Here is a 21577-nt window from a genome sequence, read left to right as displayed (position 1 = left end):
GCCTGAGGAAGTATTATGAAAGTCTACTGTTTTGTGTCAGGTCAGGAGCTGGATCACAGTGGGACTTGCCTGTGGTTGCAGAGTAAACATCTAGGAAAGCAAGGACCTGAAACTGAGTCTCAGTTCACTTTTTCACTTCATTTGTTGCCACCTGCAAGAGGAGAGGAGGCCTTTATAGTTTCTCAGTTGTAACTACTCAGTGACAAAAGGAAGCATCTTTGGAGTTTGTACAGCCTCTTCCATGTTTGTTGCCAGGCACACTTGATGCACAAACATTTTCAAAACTGCAGAAAACAAACTCTAGGTTGTTCAGTTTGTAGTGGTACTTTTGGATAAGGTAAATTGCTCTGTCTAAACACCTCTTCTGGGGAAATGACTGTCCATGCAATATTATACATTAATTTTTCTGATCCTGTCTGAGGTGCAAAGCGTATGAAAACAGTGCAAGTGTGTATTACTCGCTGAATCATCAACAGCCCCTTGCTACCCAACAATGAGCTTTCGAGCCCCTGACTGTGCATTTGTATTCACCAAAGTAACCCAGAGTTGAATAGCGGCACTGATGCCAAAGGGACGTTGAAACTAAGTAAGACCACAAGCTGGTGTTCACAGCATTTTAGGAAAACTGCACAGGAGTCCATTCTTGAAACCTGCTGCTCAGTATGTAGCAGGCAAGAGCAAAGAAACACTTGCATTCAGAGGAGAAGGCAATGAAGTTTATAAAGCCTGTGATGGTCACAGAGCTTAAAGTGTCCTGTGTTTGATCCCAGAGCAGGCATTTACCTGTGAAGATTTACTTATTGACTATGTTCTTTACCTCCAATTAGGTGTCCAGGTAATGGAATATGTCATTCCTCTTTGGTTTTTTCTTTCTGCTGCTTCTTGCATGCACTGAATTGGTACAAAGTAGTTTTTCCTTTGTTTCATTTTGCTTTCTGGCAGAGCCATGAAAGGAGGTTAAATGTTAATGAATTTCAAGAAGTCCCTAAGGGCTCTAGTTCTCCATTCATTTACACCACTGTCAGAGCACTGTGGCATTACTAACGTAGAATCATTCCTGATTGGCACAAGGGGAGAATCAAATTCTGCCTATCTGTAGTTTTGAATGTGACTGATACTTGGATTTTGTTGTTGCTGGGAAAAAAAAAAAAAATACTGAGAAGTACATCTCTTCTTTCAGGTAATTAAAAAGGGGGATTGTTTTTTAAGCATGTGTCTTCTTCACTAAGAATTTGAAGGTAGTTTTATGTCCCTTTGAAAGGTTTAAAAAAAAAAAAAAACAAAACCCCCCTCAAAATCTTCTGGTTGATGTCATCCATGTCGTCAGTTTGGAAACAGGTAGTGACTTAACTTGCTGACTCTCATTCATTTTGTAACCCCTGAGATGAAGAGTGCTGCAGAAGAAATACATTTATAATTGTCATCAGTACAGGATTTCTCTAGGGTTTGTGAGAATATTTGCAAACCAGATAGTTTCTTCTTAAATGTATTAATTACCTTAGCAACATTAAAGCATGGATAATTTGCTTACGAGCATTTTCCTTTCTTGCTTGCTTAAGCATTCAGGTTCTGGGAGAGCTGCAGTTGTTTTTCTTGAGTGAAATACTCTGTAGGTCTGCATTTCTTGTGAGAAATGACAGGTGTCCCCCAACAGGACATAGGTTGTGCCTGGATTGTTAAAGACTGCAATTTGAGAAGGGAAGGAAAGGGAAGGGCTAATCTTCTCAAAGGTTTAACCAAACAGATAAGTCTTTTGTGTTAATAGACCATTCTGTTATATATCTGAAGCAAGTTGAAGTTAAACTCTATACCCTGTCTGTGGCTAGGGCTGTTTGACCTTTGCATCACTTTTTTGTTCTAAACAGTATGTTACACTGCTTTGATGTGCACATCCTATTTGCAGAAACCTTTTTCCAGTACAGCTGCTGAACATGGTGTCAAAAGGAAGCTATCCTGGCATAAACTGAACCAACATAAGTAGCAATAGATAAGGGCAGAACTTGAGTAAAAATAGGAATTTTAGCACCTTTTTCAGATGTCTTTCCTATATTCTACTTCTTGTGTGACTTACATATACATTTGTAATAATTTTGCTAGATGCAGATGTTTTTCTGTTATAGTATGTCTCATGTTAAAGGAAAATTATTCCTTACAGTATATTTGACTTGTGTGTCTCACATCAACTTATTCTCCTAGGAGATCTAGAAATGCTGTCCATACATATTTTCCTGTGATGCAGCTAGAAGTTTCTATGGTGAACATAGAAATAAATTTTTCACTTTTTCCCTCCCCACTTTTAACCAGGTAGACAAGAAAATTGTCCGCACAGAAATTGGAGTTCTTCTTCGCCTTTCGCATCCAAACATTGTAAGTTTAGCTTTGTTCTTTCACTCACATTTGTTTCTTTAGTTTTTTAAAATTCTTTCTGTTCCTGAGAGTTGGCTGTTGTGGTTCACCTATACAGACTTGGGAGAGTCCTGGGTTAAAGCTTTGGGTTCCTCTCATGAGCACATTAGCAGCTCATTATGGAAGACTGGTGAACTATACTTACACTTTAAAATAAATTATTGATGTACTGACAGAGTTGAGTGGAAAACTATGCAAAAGAAGTTCTGCAAATGAAAGGGGAAGTTGGTGTTGTCAATCCTTGGAGAGTGGGGAAGGTCTTCCATTCAGTTACTCTGAAAGATTGGCAGACGGGTGTTGACAAGCACTAATGAAAGCAGCTTCTTAAACTCCTGTGTTACATAGAGGTTGCTGAGGTATAAGAAGCATGAAAATAACAAAAAAAAAAAAAAAAAGAGAGAGAGAATGCAAAAGTTATAAAGCTAGCAAAAAAGTGTGGGGGAGAGAACACGCACCATAACTTGCTCAACTGCAAGGTAAATGGTGCACCAACTTCAGTTGGTACCATCCTCTGCTTTATTGACTATTGTCTCTTTCCTGCTGTTGGCCCTGTGATATGCTCAACAAGAAGACAAATAAGCAAAATTAATTCTTTTTGTTATCTTTTACCAGATAAAACTGAAGGAGATATTTGAGACTCCTACAGAAATCAGTCTTGTTCTGGAATTGGTCACAGGTGGAGAACTATTTGACAGGTAAGTTACCTGTATGCAGCTTGCTCAGTAACTTCCCCAAGGATGTTACAGTCCAAATTTCTTCTCTGCATATAATCCTTATGTTAGTAATTACTGGAATTATTTCATCAGTATATGGTTTATTCACATGAGTAAATATCTGCAAGAATTGGCTTGAAAATGTGTTTGGAAATGTGATTATCAAGAGGTTTTATTTGAAAGGATGCATGACTTGAAAATGGAGGAAATAGTAAATTCTGAAGAGCACACACTATTGAAGGAAGGTGCTCAGCAGGTGTATATCATCATCATGTGCTAGAGCAGACAAAAGGCAGGAAAAACTGCAAAATTGCATTGACAGGTCATCATGAAATATGGTAGGTGGCAATCAGCCTGCCAGGAGGATAGTGTTATATCAGATAAAAATTTAGTAAGCAGAGTAGCAAGAAAGAAATGGTGTTTGGTATTTATAAATGTATTTATAAAACCTCTGGTTTTGTAACAAAGGTTCTGCAAGACAACTATTGAGTTCTGAAGGTATTGCTCATAAGGCTGCACATGCTTGTGGTATAGGTCCATATGGATAAAGTGAAATAATTCTCTAATAGTGTTGGGGTGATATTTTACTGGTAGGGATTTGGTTTCTTAGAGCAAGAGAAGATACAAAAAGCATTTGATACTGGCTTGAGAATATCAATTAATTCACTGGTATTGGTGATTTCCAACTCATGTAAGGACAGGTTATTTGATTTCATTCTTCTGTTATTAAAGTTTAGTATTTTAGAGGGCTGTTACACCACCATGCATCAAAGACTGAGTCTGAAAGTAACATTGACTTGAGAAAACAAAACCATACTTTTTTTTTGTACCATGATCATAGCTACAACCTTGAGATAAACTATTTCTGAACAATAACAACAAAAGCAACTCTTCCTGTAACATCTTTAGTTTGACAGAAGAAAGGTGCATACTCTCTCAATACTCAGCCAAAGCACTCAGGAGAAACGTGCTGCAAGTTATAAAACCAGGAAGTGCCCAGTCCTGAGCTAGAAAGGACGCTGCACAAGACGCCTTACCTTTCACATAGCCCTTTATATACCCTTGTGGTTTCAGATTGGGTGGTTTTCAGGAAGGCTGGATACTTTACAGAAGTCTTTGATGAGAAGAGTTTGCAAAGGGAAAACACAAATGTGCAAGCGAAATGGTTGGTTCCTGAGCAGCAACCATTTGTGTGGTAGAAGAACTGAAGATAAAAGACTACATGGGATCCAGGATGGGGAATTGCATTATTTGATGGAACTAGGATTTAATATTACGACATTTTGAACATTCTGTAATCTGTACTCAGCAGTGATTATGGGATTTGCGCTCTCAGACTGATCTTTCCCCAAAATTGTATGCTTAATCCAGTAGTTTGGCTAGGACAAGCTGTCTGGCATTGCCTGACAGGAAGCAAAGCCATTTACTCACTTACTAGAATCACGGTGCCCCCTTGTGATGCTACGAATGAGCACTAATACTATGGAGGTCTGAATTCGGCATCCTCCTTTTCTCCATATACAACAGAACTGGAAACTTTGGCAATACAGTCCTCTATGATCTGTGACTTGGAAAAAAACAACCAATGAAACAAAAACCACAGAAAGCTATTTTCAGCTGTTAAGCTAGCAGTAGGACTATTACTTTACTCTTCAACCTTAAACCAAAAGTAATTTCATAGAAGTATGCAGCCAAGATGTTCTGCACTAGTTGCTCCAGTTAAGCATTAGCTGTCCCTTTCTTCTCTTTCAGCTGAGCTGAAGGATTAACATTTGCATTGTGATGTACAATGGCTGCCCTCTGAGTTTTAGTGAGGGTAAATTTAGCTTTATGTCTTAGGGCAGATTTTCCCTCTCATGCTTAATCTTTTCAACCCATACATCTTTTTATCACACATGAAGGAAATGTCCTGACTTACAGAGAGGCCTTGTGCACTCTTTCCTCTGTGTTTGCATGACTCCTGTCCCAGGAGAAAGCAAAACGACCCTGGAAAATCTCCAGCTGAGCAGTGGGGTTGTGTCAGTTGTGGATGGAGAAATGTGACCCTGTCTTGAGATCCACCCTACGGTTGTCCTCAAGACAAGACCCTGTACAGAGAGTGTGTGGGTAAGCAGGACCCCAGCGTGGTCAGGGACCACCCCAAGGGTTTGGAGAACCTTATGTGCTTGGTGCACAGCTACGTAACTTTGTAAACCATCGTCCATACACAGGCAGCAAAGCAACTTTTGTACTCTGGAGGAGTTACTCTTATGCCTCTTTCAAATTAGCTGTCAGCAAATGATATGACTAGATCTGTTACACAAACGCATCTGCTCTCCTTACTGTAAACATCTTCATTGCTGTTACTGTTACTGCTAATTCTGGTAATATGCCAGTACTTTTTATATCAACTGTTTTATTGCTCTAGTTTTCTGCCATCCCAGATGCCTGTTCTTCTTTTGAATAGTATTTGAACTGCAGATGAGTAAGTACTGTCACATACACTTTCCCCTTATCATGAAGATGATTTTATAAATACCCAAGATCCGATTAGTTTTCTAGAATCCTATTAGCATTGTTGATGTGCTCCTGGTTTCATGCCACTCAAACATAAAAGTTCCGGGTAATAAAATTATTCACTTCACCATATTTAATATTTCTGTCAAATCATCCATGTTATTGCTAAAATGAGCTTTCATCATGACAATTTTTCAGTTGTGTTACCGAAAAGGAGATAAATTCAAACAAAAGTATCGGTTACAAATGTGAGTTAATACAGCTGAAATCAGGTTGGTTTTGGTTGTATTTTAAAAAAGAAATCTGTTTCCCAGACTCCATAAATCACATTGTAGGTCATACCCTGACATATAATATTCCACCATCCCAAACACAACAAATATAACTCTACACTGAATTGGAGAAGTTTGTGTAAATTTGAATATTTATTGCCAGTTTGCATGACGTTTTTTGCCAACTCAGTAAGTGAGCAGTGACAAAGAGCTTTTGAAGTTAAGACAGACCAATTGACGAACTGACCAAAACAAAGGGAGAACTGCAGTAGGTCTAAATTAACTGATATTCTAGTTCTTTCCAGATGCTGCGTCTCCAGCCCAGTGCTGCTGGCCATACGACTTTGGCATTTGCTTGGCCCTCCTCTTTCCCTCCTCCATGTTTAAAATAGAAATGCATGGTTAAAGTGCATTTAAACCAGCAGCATTTTGGCAGAGTCCCAAGGGATGACCCTCTGGTATGGCTCTGAGTGAGTGTCCCAGCAGAGGTGTGCCCAACAGCATGCATCCGTGTTTCTCATGCTGCCACGATACTGAGAGCAGGCTGCCGTCACACCAGTCCTCACCCAAAATCAGCACAGCTGTTCAAATCTGCACCAGAGTGATCACTGTAACATTTGAACAGTCTTTAAAGGACCATGTTTCCACTATACTTGTGGATAGGAAATTTCAGGACTGGGAGCAAAGTGGCAGGCAAAGGTCAGTAGGGCAGTTTTCATCCCTCTCTCGCATCTTCTTTCTCACCTCGTCTTCTTATGAAGAGTGTTGCAGAACCATAGTTCAGATCATAGACACATCTTTTTACATGAGAAGTTTCAGTGATGGAAAGACATAATGAAATTTGGTTTTATTAGGTTTTTGGATGACATCCTATTGTGCACACAGAATAAAGTAATAAACCTTATGTGGATACTTTTAAAAGGCAGATTTATAGTCAGAAAGCTTCTCTCTATTTCAGTTCTCCATTTAACAGGACAATGCTAGAGGCAGAGTTGGTGGAATTAACCCTCTAGATACTTTCAGATAGATGGGACTGGATTTGAGCTCAAATAAAAGGAATCAAATATTTTAATATGAATCGAAGATCACAGTGCGTAAGAGTTTAAATGCAGTGACCAGAAGGGAACGTAGAATGAATTGACACCACAAAAATTCCCGTAGTTTTCCTGGAAAAAAAATAGACTCATCTCATTTATATAGGCAAATTCTTTGTCAAACTAATTGCCTTTTTAACACATTTTTATTAATAATCAGTAAAACTTACGCTGTTCAAAGATTTGATTAGATAAGTAGCCAGTGGCCTCACTTTGTGAACCCCTTTGATTATTATGTCTTCAATTTCCTTTATAGTTCTTCCCTTTTAGAGAAATGATGATTCTTCTTAAGATTGGTTCAGTTATATTTTTCTCTTGCCTCTTCCTTTTGTCCTCTGTTCCTTCATGGTTCTTCACTTAAATGTAATTTCTTGGTACTGTTAACTTTGATTTTCTTTTCTATCGCATGGTGTATTTCATCAGATTCTTAGTCACTTTGTTTATCTGACTTTTTTTCTAACAATTAACCTCTTTATTGTTACAGGCAGTAATAGGTTTTGCAGCACAGTGAACTCTGATATGTCTTTTATGGGCTAACTTTTTTTGAAGTTGTTTTTTCCATTCAGATTTTATTCATATCTATTGCCTTTCAGCTGAATCACCGACATATCACTCTTCCGAATATTAATTTCAGCAAAAACCATCAACTCTACTTTAACTTCATTTTAGTCAGAACACCTGCAGATTGATAAGAATAGATTTTGTTACTCTTCTTTCTTTTTTCAGCTTCAAATGATGATGTCAATCCATACGTTCTCCTTGTCTGTACTTTGGCATCTTTACCACAAACTCTCCTGTTTCTTCCTTCATCTTATTATTACGTGCACCAAACATTGTCTAAAAATACCGCTTATGGCTGACAGTCTCTTGACTCACTTTCATTTCAGATTTCATATAATTTCCTCTGAAATATAGAGTCAAGCTGATACTATCTTCTTTTATGGAGCGTACATTAACAACAATATTAATTACTTGTTCTAAAGAACTTGCCTTTTTAAGAGATGCGGGAATGAATACCTCTTACGGACAAAATTTCTTGAAGCCTTCCCACGCTTCAGGCACACCTTGTTTCTGCTTATGGAAATTAGTATTGCTAAGGGACATAAAAAAGAGTCAAGGAATTAATCAGTCACTAAAGTGGTGGTCTTTTATAAACTAGTGGCAGAGTAGCATCTTTTATGTGTTTCTGAGCTGGTCTCATTATGTGGTGGCACTCTGTCTTCTGAACAGGGGTCAGAGCAGTTCTTTGGACTCTATTTCACGTGAGCCAGTTACAGTCCCCTTACTCAGTACTTGCAAAAAAAAAAAAGAGTTCTGACTTGACTACACCAACTATGCTCTATTCTCTGAAATCAGAAGACAACACACAAATTAGCACTGGTAAAAGGGCTCCTCAATGTCTTAATAGCTCATTTAGTGTCTCTTGATTTCAGCTGCAGTAATGATAAACCCCAGTAATTTAAGAACAAAGAAGTGTGTGTTAATGCTCATTTTTAGCTTTTCCAATGTAATTTGGTGTTTCCTTCCTGTACAGAGTTGTAATAATGCCTTTACACTTTTTTGTGGTCAATGACTTATTTTCTGTCACTGGACAGAATTACTTTAAGTCAATATCTACCGACTACAAAATTCTCTTCAAGATAAGAGATACAAATGATTTTTTGTAAATGTGCATAGGATGCTAGTTATGGTGTGGTCAATGTATGCACTTAGAATTAGGTGAAACACCAGTCACCAGAGGGAACACACTTGCAGCTTTATAAACAACTAAATGACTCAAGCAATGATGACGGTGCAATTATAATACTGGCTGGCTTCCTGCCACTCTCTAAATGTGAACTGATGTGCCATTAAAGGTTGTCTGGTTTTTAACTCCACTGTGGAAGGCTTTTTACTTAAAACATTTTAATTTAAAATGTCCTCTTGCCTTTTGTTGTCCTTGCTCAAGATAACTTTGCAGGAATTGTTAGCATGGGTATGTCCTAGTTGGGACCCGCCTGTATGTTGCTAGCTTACTCTGGGAACTGGGCAATGCTTTTGGAGGTAGGACACATCAGTGCCTGTGAAGCTCTTTAGTTTGTTAGGTATTGTTAATACTGAGACTTTTTGTGATTAGAGCATCTCTGACATACTTAGTCTCAGTTTCCTGCCACAGGCTGACCATGGGAATATAGACACACATGGTCTGGATGCCAGACAAACTAGGAGAGATACACCTGTTAAATTAAATAGGAAGCTGTTTGAGCCTTAGCTGATTTCCTCAACTGTTAACAAATTTAGCTTTCATATTTGTTTGAAATGTAGAGAGGTTTAACAGCTCTGTGCAGGTGACAGACAAGTTGAGGTATGTATACCTACAGCCTATGTAGCTGTAGCCTACCTATATGCACACAGGAAGCCTCTGACTGATCCAAGAGCTAATGATGTGTCTTCTATGCCTTGATTCAACACCTTTCCTGAAATTATAAAATCACTTAGGATGTGAGTGCTTTGTACATTTGGTTTCTTATTGCTTTTTCTGTGTACATTATGACAAGAGTATAAAGGGAAGCCAAAATTTTTCAGGAAGAAATACAGTTATCCTAAATATTCAGAGCACCAAAATGCTTGTCCTAAGTGATAATTCGGTTGATTTTTTGATGAAAGCCTGAAAAGCAAATCCTTTTCAGCTAATGTACTTCTCAGTTCAACGTTGAACTTCAGCTGCTGGAGTAAGGAATGTTTTGCACATCCATGCACTGTAAGAGGTGCCAAGGCCACCAAAAGAGGACTGGAACAGGTGAAACTGAAATAATCCTGAAATGAATGATGATAATATGAATACTCTTGTGAATTGTGACATAGAGGGATATATGTTATGCAAGTAGTGCCCAGTTTCAGAATTTGATGGCTGTTTGTTTCGCTCTTATTAGGAAGTAAGCAATGTGCCAGAGTGACCTCTGGGGCAATGTATTTAAAACGTTGTGGCAGCTACAGCGGTGCTGGTTTGGCATGGAGGGCTGGAGCAAGCAGGTTGTGCACCTGAGCTCAGGCAGTATCCTTCAACCATCCTTGGGGGTCCAGGGTTTGGGGTTTTGTTTCTTAAACACCTCTGTAATCTTCTTATGTAGGCTATTCCAGTGGCTCTCCAGCCTGGTAATTAGATTCAGTATTAGGAAAAACTTTCTGCAAATTTGGCCAAAATCTGTTTGCCTTGTCCCCAGCAGGTACAGAAAAGGTGATTACTTCCTTCTTTATAGCAAACTTTCACACAGTGGAGAACTGCAGAAGACTGTATATTTGCAGTCCCTGCAATCTTTCGTCCCCAGTTGTGTTTTCTATGACTCAATTACTGTCTGTTGAACTTCCTCCAGATTCCCACATCTTTCTTATAATGTGGTGCCCTTAGCTAAACAAACAAATCCAATGGAAGCCTCACCGGTCCTTGGCAGGGCGGCTTCATCAGTGCCCTCAGTGCTTCTCTTTCCCCCTCCACAGGCCACTGCCTCCTTTGCAAGCTGCCAGTGATCCTTCTCTTTTCCCCCTCCCTGTTGCTTACCAGACAGGACCTGTGAAATGCTAAAATAATTCAGTTTGTCGCATTGCCTCACACAGTCAGTTACACAGAAACTTCTGTTTGAGAGAGAAGTTTGAGCTGCTAGTTCAGGAGCACTGTGGTTTCACAACCTCTAGTATCAAAGACTATTATTTTTAAAAATGTCTACTGAAATTAAGGTCCTGAAAGATGAACCGGTCTTTTTGAAAATGGTGGGCACTGAACTGTTCTTACTAATTTCACTGCAGACACCTGAGTGATTGCTACTTTTGGAGGTGTGGCCATTTATTTAGTCTTACCCAGGCTTTTAATGTATTATTACTGATTTTCCTACAAGATTTTTCTAGTTCTGTGGGTGCTATAGAAACGCTAAGTAGAAAGTAGAAAAAGAGTTAAAGAGGGGAAAACAAACTCTAGTATAAGAAATATACAATCTTTCTTTAAATTCTCCTGCATGCCACAGTTACCAGAAACTGCCTCTTACTTAATAGTGATGGAGGGAAAGTAGTTTTCCTGAATGACTGCAGTGCTGCGTGTCATTTCTAAACAAGGTATTGAAGAAAAACATCTAGTTTGTTTGACTTGGAGTCAGATCCAAACCCAGTTCTGTATTGCCCATTATCTTTCTTCAGATCATGGGGAGGCAGTTTGAGTCATTAGCGACAGTAACACCTAGTCTGCACTGAATTATGAAAATGGTTGTAAAATAAGGGAGAAGCAGCAAACTGAATCAGAACTACTTTTCTAATATTTATTACTCTTCAGTGCTGTAGAATGGAAAATACATAAATATTTAGAGAGAAACCTTACTTTTTAACTAAACAAATGCATCAAAGCAACAAGGAATTGGAATCACCTTGGTGCAGGTATGAGCCAGTAGATCTGTGAATCATTCATTGAGAAAGTGTTCCTTGTGGAAACATATTTGCTGTTGAATAGAGTGATGGCATTTTCTTCTCCTGTTTCTGCTAATTTTCTGTCTCACTTTACCATGTAGAAATCTTTTAATTTCATTTTAATGAAATAGAAGAATTTGCATAAGAATTAAGTGAATACATTCAGAAAAAATCTCCATGACAACCAAAGAACTTTTAAGTAAATTAACATTTATTATATAGAACCAAGTATTTTAAAAAACTGTTAGCACATACTGGCATTGGAACAGATCTTGTATTTATATAGGCCAGTGTCTTGCCTGCGGCTGTACATGATGTAACAGGATGCAGCCCACAGGTAAGATGTGGTACAAGACTTTTGGATAAAAGCCAGCTGGAGGCAGAATGAAAATGACCCTAAAACCAGTGATGGCTTTTTTTGATATTGCGATATTTATAAAGAATGATCTAAAAAGCAAATACGGACACAGCATGAAGAAAGAAAGAGAAACAATGTTGGGAACTGATAAAGCAATAAAAAAATTTTAGTGTTTTGGATGGCTAAATAGATTTAGTAGGTCTTTTGTAAGCTACATGATAATGTTTCTAGATTCACATACTGAAATGCAAACGACTCCACAGTGTGGAGAAATAGTATTTATAGTAGCAATATTAAATGATGGCTAAATATTGCAAATTTTAGAGTAACTGTTTAGATTGATTAGCACAAAACTAAGTGCACTTACCAAGCTGAGGTAAGGAAAGCAAGAAACAGATTTTACCTGCTCAGATTTCAGGCAAGGCTGGAGGATGGGTAGGGTGGCCCATGTGGGAGTGAAGCAGGGAAGTAAAGCTAAGAATAGGAGAACTAGTCCATTTAGAGTGTGGGGGAGGAAAAAGTAAGTTTGTTAACGTGGGTAAAATTTCAAATTTTCTTGATCACAAGGAGTCACGAGAACAGCTTATGTTTAAAATTGCAGGAATAGTCGTTGCACTGGCTTCCCATACCCAAGGAAAACAAAACAGAGAGAGGGACTTCAGTGTCAGGGTCAGGGAGCTGGTAAAGTACCCATTTCTTGTACCATTTGGTTCCTCTTCCGCATTGCTACCTCTGCCACCTGGTGCTCTCGATCACAGGTTTCAGGAGTTGTTACAGTGCAAGGCTTGGAGTGGCCCGGTGGACTGCGCTGCCCGAGGGAGGACAGACAACCCTTCCTCAGTCTTAGCTGAGAGGTCTCACTACCGGGGCAACAGCCAGTGCTGACTGAGAATTTAAGGTATTGGCAGTCTTGCATGAAGAGATGTGTGCCATCAGTGACTCTCCCAGTCCAGCATCCTCTGGCATTGGATGAGTCCTCTGCCTGTTCAAAGCAGTTTGCTAGGTGTTTTTTGATTCCTTTTTTTATCACTGCAGCTATGCAAGCGCTGTTTTGCTGGATTTGGAAAGATCTGGCCCTCTGTTTTATTACTTATTGAAAAATCAAACCTGAAGCCTAGTCCTTCCCTTCTGTGATGAAATGTACACTTGTTTGGTTTTGTAGGAGATTGATTGTTTCCACTTGTTGCCTAACGTGCTTGTCATTAATCCCCAGATACATGTATTCCAGTCAACTGTAAAATTGTATATCAATATAATTTTAATACTGCTCTGAAAATTGATTCTAAAATGACACATTGAGATTCCTCATCTCTTTCCTCATTGATTTTCAGATCAAATGTGTTTAGTTTAGCAGGACTGCACTCTTCCTTTTATTTTTTTCCTACCAGTAATAAAGTTTCTGCAGAACAAGTGTGGCCACTGCCTACCTCCTTTTACTATGATATCCCACTGCTTTCAGTGGCTTCATACAGATGTGGTGAATTAAAGCACAGTACCAAGTCCTAAGAAGAACATTCCAAAAGGACTAAAATCCAGCACATGGTCTTCCCAAAGTATACTGCAGGCTGCAGAAGTATGGTGAATGCTGGTAAGAATTTATGCATCTGCTGATGCAGACTCTGAAGAAGATGTGCATAATAGAAACACTGTAAGGAACATAGCAAGCGTTGCACTCCTGTGGTAGAGAAAGGCTGCACTGAAAACTGTCTGCAAAGTTAAAGGATTTATATTGCCAGAAAACTTGCAGTACTCAGAGGGAACAGAAATGCTAGAAAGGCTAGATGGAAGTTGGCAAGCATTACTGCAAATTATTAAGCACTTGAAAGCATACATGTGACGATCACATGGAAGCTGCCAAATTTCAACTACTTGCTGTGTATAAAAGAGCATGCATCACAAGAAATACATTATACCATTTCCAGAGGCTTGCTGGGTGGTGTGGCGCCAAGGGTGGTTTTGCTCAGTACTAAATTCTTTATAGCTCCGTTACCTGACAGGCACAAGGCTTTTCCACCTCTGAGCTTCAGCAGCAGCTGGGAGGGTGTTACCGCCGCTGTTGTGGGGCGGCCGTGGTGGGCTCTCGGTCGGGGGGTGCAGTGGAGTGGGCTCTGGTGGGTGGCTGGACCCTGCGAGCAGGCAGGCAGGGTGCCTCTTGGCACCGTGGGGAGCTGGGCTGTTCCCAAGGAGCATCTCCATCTCTGGCCGTGGAGGGAAGGAGGAGTGAAGAGGGGCTTTTGGGAAATACTTCCCTGGTTCTCTTTATAGAAAGAGGCGGATTTGTCTCAAATATATTCACATGTTCTTAGAAAGACAAGATTAAATCAGGTGGTATTTTAGGAGACCTGTAGCTTGGTGTCCGTCAGTACAGACGCTGTTAGATGGGTGCCTCACCATGTACAAGCATAAACAACTGAATCAGCATATTTCACTGTCTGTTCATGCAAGCATGAAAAAATGATTCTACATAAATGTGATTAGAATATGAATCATTTATTTAATCAACATCGCATTTTTGCTTGCTCTAGAATGTCATCTTTGATTTGAAACTGTCTTGAATTTCCTGGATGTTTGCAACATCAAATTCAGTGTTTTTCCAAGCTTTTTTCTCTTTGACTTTAAGCATTTCTGTATCCCTTCTTCTACATTCCGTGCTGTCTTCCTCACAGTTTTTCTCTCCAGTGCTCTTTTGACCTACCTGGTTCTTTCATTTGCATATCAAAGAGAGTATTTAATTAGTTCCTTATTATTGCTGTTCCTATCTTTCTGTCCTTTCAACAAAGGTTTAATCTTTCTTCATCCATGCTTTTCTTAAGGAAAACTAGGTATATATAATTGTTTTTGCTTCCATAATAACAAAATAAGACATTTCTGCAGGTTTCCTCCCATTATGGAAAAAAGGGCAATGAGTCATTGTTAATCTGCAGGCTGAAATTGAAAAATCCTTGTAAAGAAGCTTCGTTGGTCTCAGGTAGGAGTGTTGTCATAATAAAGCAAACTGGCACACCTACCATTTGTCTTATGTAAAATATCGCAGGGAGGATGCAAAAAATAGATATGTAAATGATTCCCCAGCATTTTTACAGGACCTAAACTACAGGATAATCTTCTTTCAGTACTTTTCCTTACTGCCTAATAGCCAGGTTTTAGTTTTAAAGCAGAGTGTCCTTAGAAATAAATTTTCATCTTTAGCAAGAAGTATGTCTTTTCTTATTTATTGCTGTTACAGAAGATTAGGTTTTCTACTTGCTAGATTATTATTAATTAAGAATTAGGTTTGTGTTCTCAATAAGTCTGGATTCTAGACTTCTGAAAAAATAGAAAGTTAACTACATGTGACATAAGCTGTAATTGGCTTGCCAGTGCATGTTATTCACATGTAACATCAGCAGATGAGTCATGTGCATTGCACAATAAGTCTACAGTTGTTTTTTATTGCTCTCCCGAAATACGGGCCCACGCTTCATTACATTTGTTTACTGTAAAGTGTAAATTCACAATGGCTTCATCTTCAGTGTCTATGCACTTCTTCTGTTACATGTTTAATGTAAATAATGACAGCAGTATCCTATCCTTACCAACATTTAGTTGTCTAAGTCAGGGTGAGCTGGTCTTCTACATGCTGTGGTCAAAGGGCAGTCTTGAGCATCTCTTTGATCTCTCTTGTTTCCAGCAGTCAGGTGGTTTTCTTTCCTGCATCCATCAGGCATTGACAGGAAGCTTTGAACTTCACCTTTTCTTTGATTTTGTTGAGTGGAAGAAAATACAAAGAAGTTGGCTGCATTTAGAGATGTCTTTTTTTTTTACCCCAGGCTTATCTGTTTGAAAAAGGAAGGATAGAACAAATACTGGGTTACCATACTGTAAAAGTAGAAATTTATTGGATGAAGAGAGAAATGTAAATTGAATTGTAACTGTACTGCCATGTATTTCTGATCTTAGTCACATATGTTGGAAAATCAGAGAACTCCAGATCCTGTTGAAACCTTAAAACCTTCTGCCTCAGATGTTTCTAAGGTCAGGTGCTCGAGCTCATTCTTCAGCTGTTGGACTCAAGGCATGGGCAGGGTCGCCCGTTCCTAGGGGACATAGACGTGAGCAATGGTAGAATTAAACTCGGTGCACTCCTGGCAGCTCAGCCTATGTGCAGCACTTCCATAGCAGCAGCCCCATGATGCCTGTCTTTTTCCTGTGGTGCATTGTGGACTATATTCCAAAATCTATGGCAGTTTGAAAGCAGAGGGTCAAACTAGCGCAGCAGACTTTTGGTTTTACTACCTTATAATCAAATTTGAAATTTTGTTATGATCTCCCATGCCCTACTAAAGATTGTAAGCTTAACAGAATGATGATGTGAATATCTTTAATACATGGAATCCTGTAAAGCAAGGACAGTGTTTTAACATGCGTCCTGTGCCATGGTCAGAGGAGCAAGTTAGCACCCAAAATACCAGCAGGGAAGGGGGCAGGTGGGATGGGGGCAATGTCTGTATTCTCAGAATCTTTATGGATGCTACAGACAGGAACCTGCTGGCTGACACTAAATACTTTATTTGAATTAAAAAGGAGGAGGAAGCCTAACCAGTATATTTTGGGGGAACAAAGACCCAAGCAAGAGGGTCACTGGGGCTCATGTCTCACCATGTAATCTGCCAAAGGAGGATAATTCAGCCTGAAATAGCTAATAAGGAATCTTAACTTTCAAGCATAATGTAGCATTTTATTGTGTAATTTATGATTTTTCTTAACCTCTTTCCTAAACTTGAGGCTAAAAGCCTAACACTTTCCCTCATTGAGTAAATTTTGCTTTGTTTTACCCTTGCGGTGGTAAGTTCAAATAAAGCTCTCCCTGATGGTTTAAACAAATGACCAAAGCAGCGGAAGGGCTGGAGGTACAAAAATGCAAAGGAGGCAAAGCAGTGCATATGGGATGGTAGCTGAAGGGCCGCCAGAAAAAAAACTTTCTAGAAATAAGGTGAAATAATTATGCAGCCAAGAAATCATGGTGAAATAGAAGAACTCCTGCTTGAGAGGGATTGCTTGCTGTTACTGATGCCACATGAATAAACTTAGTTATCTGTGAACACAATGAGTGTTAAAGTAAAATAATTGCAGCTGGTTAGGAATATCCCTGTACAGACTATTTGCTGTGGTGCCATGCTTGTTACAACTGTTTCTGGTGGATTATTACCTTTGCATTGTTTCTTACTGCATTTAATCTTCTGATGAGTATGGAGTAATGCTTTTCATGTGTACATTAGTCAACACCTTTCCTGTCAGCTTTTGTAAAGCTGTAAGGAGTTGCATTGAAGGTAGCTCAATACAAGTGTGTTATTTCAGGGAAGTGATAAAAAGATACTGCAAAAGAGGGGAAGTGGGGAGAAAGGAGTATACCCTTCTTGCCGTAAGCAGAGTCTGTTTCTGGACTCTGTGGCAGAAGGTCTTTACAGCAACTTCTGACTTCAGAGGTTATAGGCTTCTTGCTCTCCTGCTTTGTGGGGATTTTAGGGCATTGTTTTGTAAAACTGGCTTCTGTGCTTGCAGGAGATCATTTTATAAAATGTCTCATAGGCACCACAGGTGCTGTTTTTAGACAACATCTGTTTATGTTTTCTTGGGGGTTGAAAAATGAATGTGGTAAAAAATCAAAACTTCAGGTCAAAGATCTGACCTTTAAGGTAACTCTCTGAGGGAGAATTATTGTAGTTCACAAATACTGTGTGTAGTTAAATACAATAGTAAAAAGACTGTTGGGTGTCTTAAATGGAGCAATAGTACGTGTTAATGATAGCTCCTTCTTTTATTCATTTCTTATATGTCATTGTGCAAATCTGTATCTTCTGCTGACTCTGCTTAACTGAACTGCACATTTCTATAATGTTTCATTCTGTAACGGCAGTTATTGGAGAACATGCAATGCAAATCCTGAGTCAGCCCCGAGACCCTGTATCACTGCTGGTGTTCTTCTAAAAGAGCTGCAATAGCAGAGCTGGGCTTTGTCACTTGTAGCTGGGTTGGGAGGCCAGCCCAGAAATCTGCATTAACCCTTGCTGCCCTTTCTATGCAGCATGGCATACAACATGTTGAAATACACCACTTCAGAACATTACCTTAACACAGAAAAATATTTTCTTTCTTCGTTTTTTTATCATGGTAAGGTTCCAGGGAGAAAACATTATTAAAGAAGAAAGTTGAGGTTTTGTTTGTTTTTACAAGATTGAACTGATGTAAAAGAAAAGGGAGAAAGAAAACCAGATTTGCAGGATCTTCAGAACTCATTAATATTGCTGAATTCACCATAAGCTGCACATGGTCAGCACATTTACAAAATCAACCTGTTACCGTGTCATCTATACAAAACAAACATAGTGTACGGGCTATTTACGTTAAGAAGAAAAAAAAAAGTAGTTTTAGTTTTAATGAAACCGTGTTTCTTTGCCTAAAGAGCCCCCAGTTTTCTTGTGATGGGGGAAAAAAAAGACAATGTTCAGCCCATTATACTTGAGGGATAATTTGAAGCTAGTAAATTCTTACACCAACCCTTTCTCTTGAATAATTCAGGTCTGTGTGTGCATAGCACAGTGCTTTTGTTTAGTAATTAACTAACTAAATAGGGGGGGGGGGGGGGGGTTGAAGCTTAAGTTAAGTATAAAAGTGAAAAAGCAGTTCCTAAAGGATACCTAGTTTTATCTGAGAGTAATTCAGATTCCCTGAATTTTAGAAAATTCCAAAACTTTTCAACTGAATGTGTGTATATTATAAGCTTCTTACCTAGTCGAAATTTTATCTCTAGTTTTTCATTTAACTGCGAATCAAAGGTAACCTAAATTGCAAAAGGATTGTTTTCAATTCTTTAGGGGGCACTCCAGAGTCCTCGTCATATTTAAATTTGATTGTTTTCTAGCTCATTTTTGAAAAGAAGCTTTTTCCTGCACAGTTTACTTACCTTAATGCATAATCCTGAACACAATTTCTCTTGTTGCTTTTTCTGTAGGATTGTGGAAAAAGGTTACTACAGTGAACGAGATGCTGCTGATGCTGTTAAACAAATCCTGGAGGCGGTTGCTGTGAGTATTATCTAGCATCATATGCTCAGCACCTAATATTTCACCTATAATAGCTCAATAAATACTTACATGTGAAAGAAGCAGAGTTCACTGGAGACAGTCCACACAAGTTCTCTCCTACAATTAATTCTGTATTGATTTTTTTTAAGGTAGCGGCACTTTGAAGGGCAAGAAGTGACTTTGGATAGCAGTCAGCAATACATTTAATGCTCTAAGTCACCTGTTACAGTGGAGTGTGTGTTCTGTCCAGTCTCAAAACCCTGTGGAGTTCAGCACTGATCAATTTAGCCCCAAAAGTAATTTGAAATCGCTGACACTCGTGTACTCTCTCATTCATTTTTTTGCAGAATATGTCACAGTAATTTATTTGGAACCTTAAACAAAAGAGAGTGCATTACTTTTCCTCTCAACTTAAAAGGGTGATAGATTGGCCAAACATGTTAGCTTTGTAAAGAGTACAAGAATTTGAGTCAGAGACTTCTGGAGAATATTGCCATGAAAATACTTACGCTTCATTTGCAGTTGTTGCCTGAAGGTGACCAATCACAGTTTTTGCCACTATGCAGGAGCATTTATACAAACAAGGCTCATTGCAAGGAATTGTGGACTACTGGGAAAGAGGATAGTGTGTGTTACAGCATACCTATCAAAAAATCAGTTCTCACTGCTCTTCAAATTGCATATACACGCACAGAATGACAGGAATATTGAGAGAGATCAGAATAAAGTTTGTGCCAGCAGTTTGTGCAGTTCCTAATATAACTTCTTCCTCTATATTTTATGTGTTTTTCAAACATTCAGATTTTTGTACAAGTATTTCACATTCTATCACTTAGAGAAAGGTGTAAAGATTTTAGAGACAAGAAGATGAAGGCTTCTAGTGGCTACATACAGCATTTCTGTACATTATGCATACTTCTCAGACACTTGTAGCTCTTCCATATCATTTCACACCAGGTATTCACTAAACCAGCAATCAGATGCTGGGAAAGTACTTAAGAAATTAATTTGTCAAATGTCTAGTCTATATGCTAGCACTGATCACTTCCAGTGCAGAAGAGAGGGGACATGCTGGACCAGAAAAAACAGTCCAGTTGGGACACTTGGAGTGTTTCAGACAAATAGTAATATAGAGGCGATTTTACTTTGTGAAACTAAGAGGTTAGCAAGGCCTAAGGAGAGATAGATGCTAAAGATTGTGCCTTCTGCTGTGCCTGGCAGTCTGACTTCAGAGTCAGCAGAAGATATTTTGGCTTTTATCCAGTGGCATTGTGTGGTTGTCTGCAGCAGATGTTTGGAGTGAAGCAGCCAGGTAGCAGAAGGGCTGCAAAGATCTTGGAGCAGACATAGGTGCTCAGAGGTCTGCAGACAGTGCCTATGGGACATGACTGACTTTGGATGTATTTCCAGACTGTCAGACTTTTCAAACAAAAAACAACTGTTGATCACATGGAAAAAAGACAGGTCAGCCTGAAAGGCTCTTTTGAAGGATGGTAGCGGTGAGGCAGGATCTGTACAGATCATCCACGGAGATGCAGTGTCGAAAGAGCTGTCCTTAGGAAAGGACTAGTGATGATGATTGACCTCTGTGGAAAGTACCTAGAGGTGAGGAACAGTTAATGTGGTTACAGCAGTAATGCAGTTATTCAGAAGGAACAGGCCAACTGGGGCATATTTACCTGAGATGGTAAGGAAATACCCCATTGCGAAAAACTCCTATAAATCATGTTTTGGTATTATTTGTAAGCCTGTTCATACTAAAGATGTAAGAACTGGTGTTTACAGCAGTAACCAGACATACATGGTTAATGGTTGGACTCGAAGATCTTGAAGGCCTCTTCCAACCTAAATGATTCTATGATTCTATGATTCTATACTGCAGGACCATCATGTTTGCTTCATGCTACTTTCTGAATGATCTGATGCTTACTAAGTCATTCTCATACAAAGTAATCTAAATTATGTATTTAAGTTTAGTGCACAGCATAATGCATTTGTATAAACTTCTTAAAATTGGGTCAGATTATTATTTTATGACCAATTTTTTCTTCCAATTGAAGTGCCCCACTTAAGATGGTTCTACATTATTTATTATTCTTTTGCAAAAATAATGATTAAGTTTTGCTGAAAGATGTTTCAGAAGGTGTTTCAGCTCTTTATTTTAAAAGCCAAGAACCAGATGAAGATCTTCAGCTTCTATGAACTGTAATAGCTTGGCTGAAATCAATGGAACAGTGATGTACGAAAGCTAAAAAGCTGACCTTTTTATGTGCATGCAATAATTTGGATTTTTATAGATCCTTGTACTAGATCCCTAGCTAGGATGGACTATGTTGACTTTTGGTTTTATAGCTGACACTGAACATTTAAGTAAAAGCTGGGAAAGCTGGGAAAGTGGCAGTTCCCAACTTGGGAGCTTTGCAGCCCAGCTGAAATACTGTGGTAGTTTGGGGCTGTAAACTTGACAGAATGGTATTCATGAGCAGAATGGGAGTTATTGTTAGAAACTGGAAAATACTGCTGCAGCAGAGTAATCTTTCCAGAATGAAAGGAAATATATCCATAGATCATTCTTAAAACCAAATAATTGTACAATCTCCTCAGAGGACCATGCCAGTGAATACCCTCCTGGCATCAGGTAGGCATTTTGACCTCTGCAATTTTTAGAAATTGCTCTTAGCAAGAGAAGCATTCAGCCTTCCCTTTGCTGAACTCTCTTGAACTAGTCTACTTGTTTTATAAA

General features: G+C 38.9%; 1 protein-coding gene across 1 annotated transcript in view; it reads left to right on the top strand.

The window, feature by feature from the left end:
* CAMK4 (calcium/calmodulin dependent protein kinase IV) overlaps positions 1 to 21577 on the top strand; it is a 182450-nt gene that overhangs the window by 96593 nt on the left and 64280 nt on the right. The window contains exons 3-5 of the mRNA XM_030005065.2: positions 2305 to 2367; positions 3019 to 3101; positions 18762 to 18834. Of these exons, the coding sequence (XP_029860925.1) occupies positions 2305 to 2367; positions 3019 to 3101; positions 18762 to 18834 (219 nt within the window). The remainder of the gene's footprint in view (positions 1 to 2304; positions 2368 to 3018; positions 3102 to 18761; positions 18835 to 21577) is intronic.

Source organism: Aquila chrysaetos, chromosome Z, assembly GCF_900496995.4.
Source record: "Aquila chrysaetos chrysaetos chromosome Z, bAquChr1.4, whole genome shotgun sequence".
Classification (NCBI taxonomy): domain Eukaryota; kingdom Metazoa; phylum Chordata; class Aves; order Accipitriformes; family Accipitridae; genus Aquila; species Aquila chrysaetos.
The sequence above is the reverse complement of the archived record's forward strand: the minus strand, read 5'-3'. Positions and strand labels throughout refer to the sequence as shown.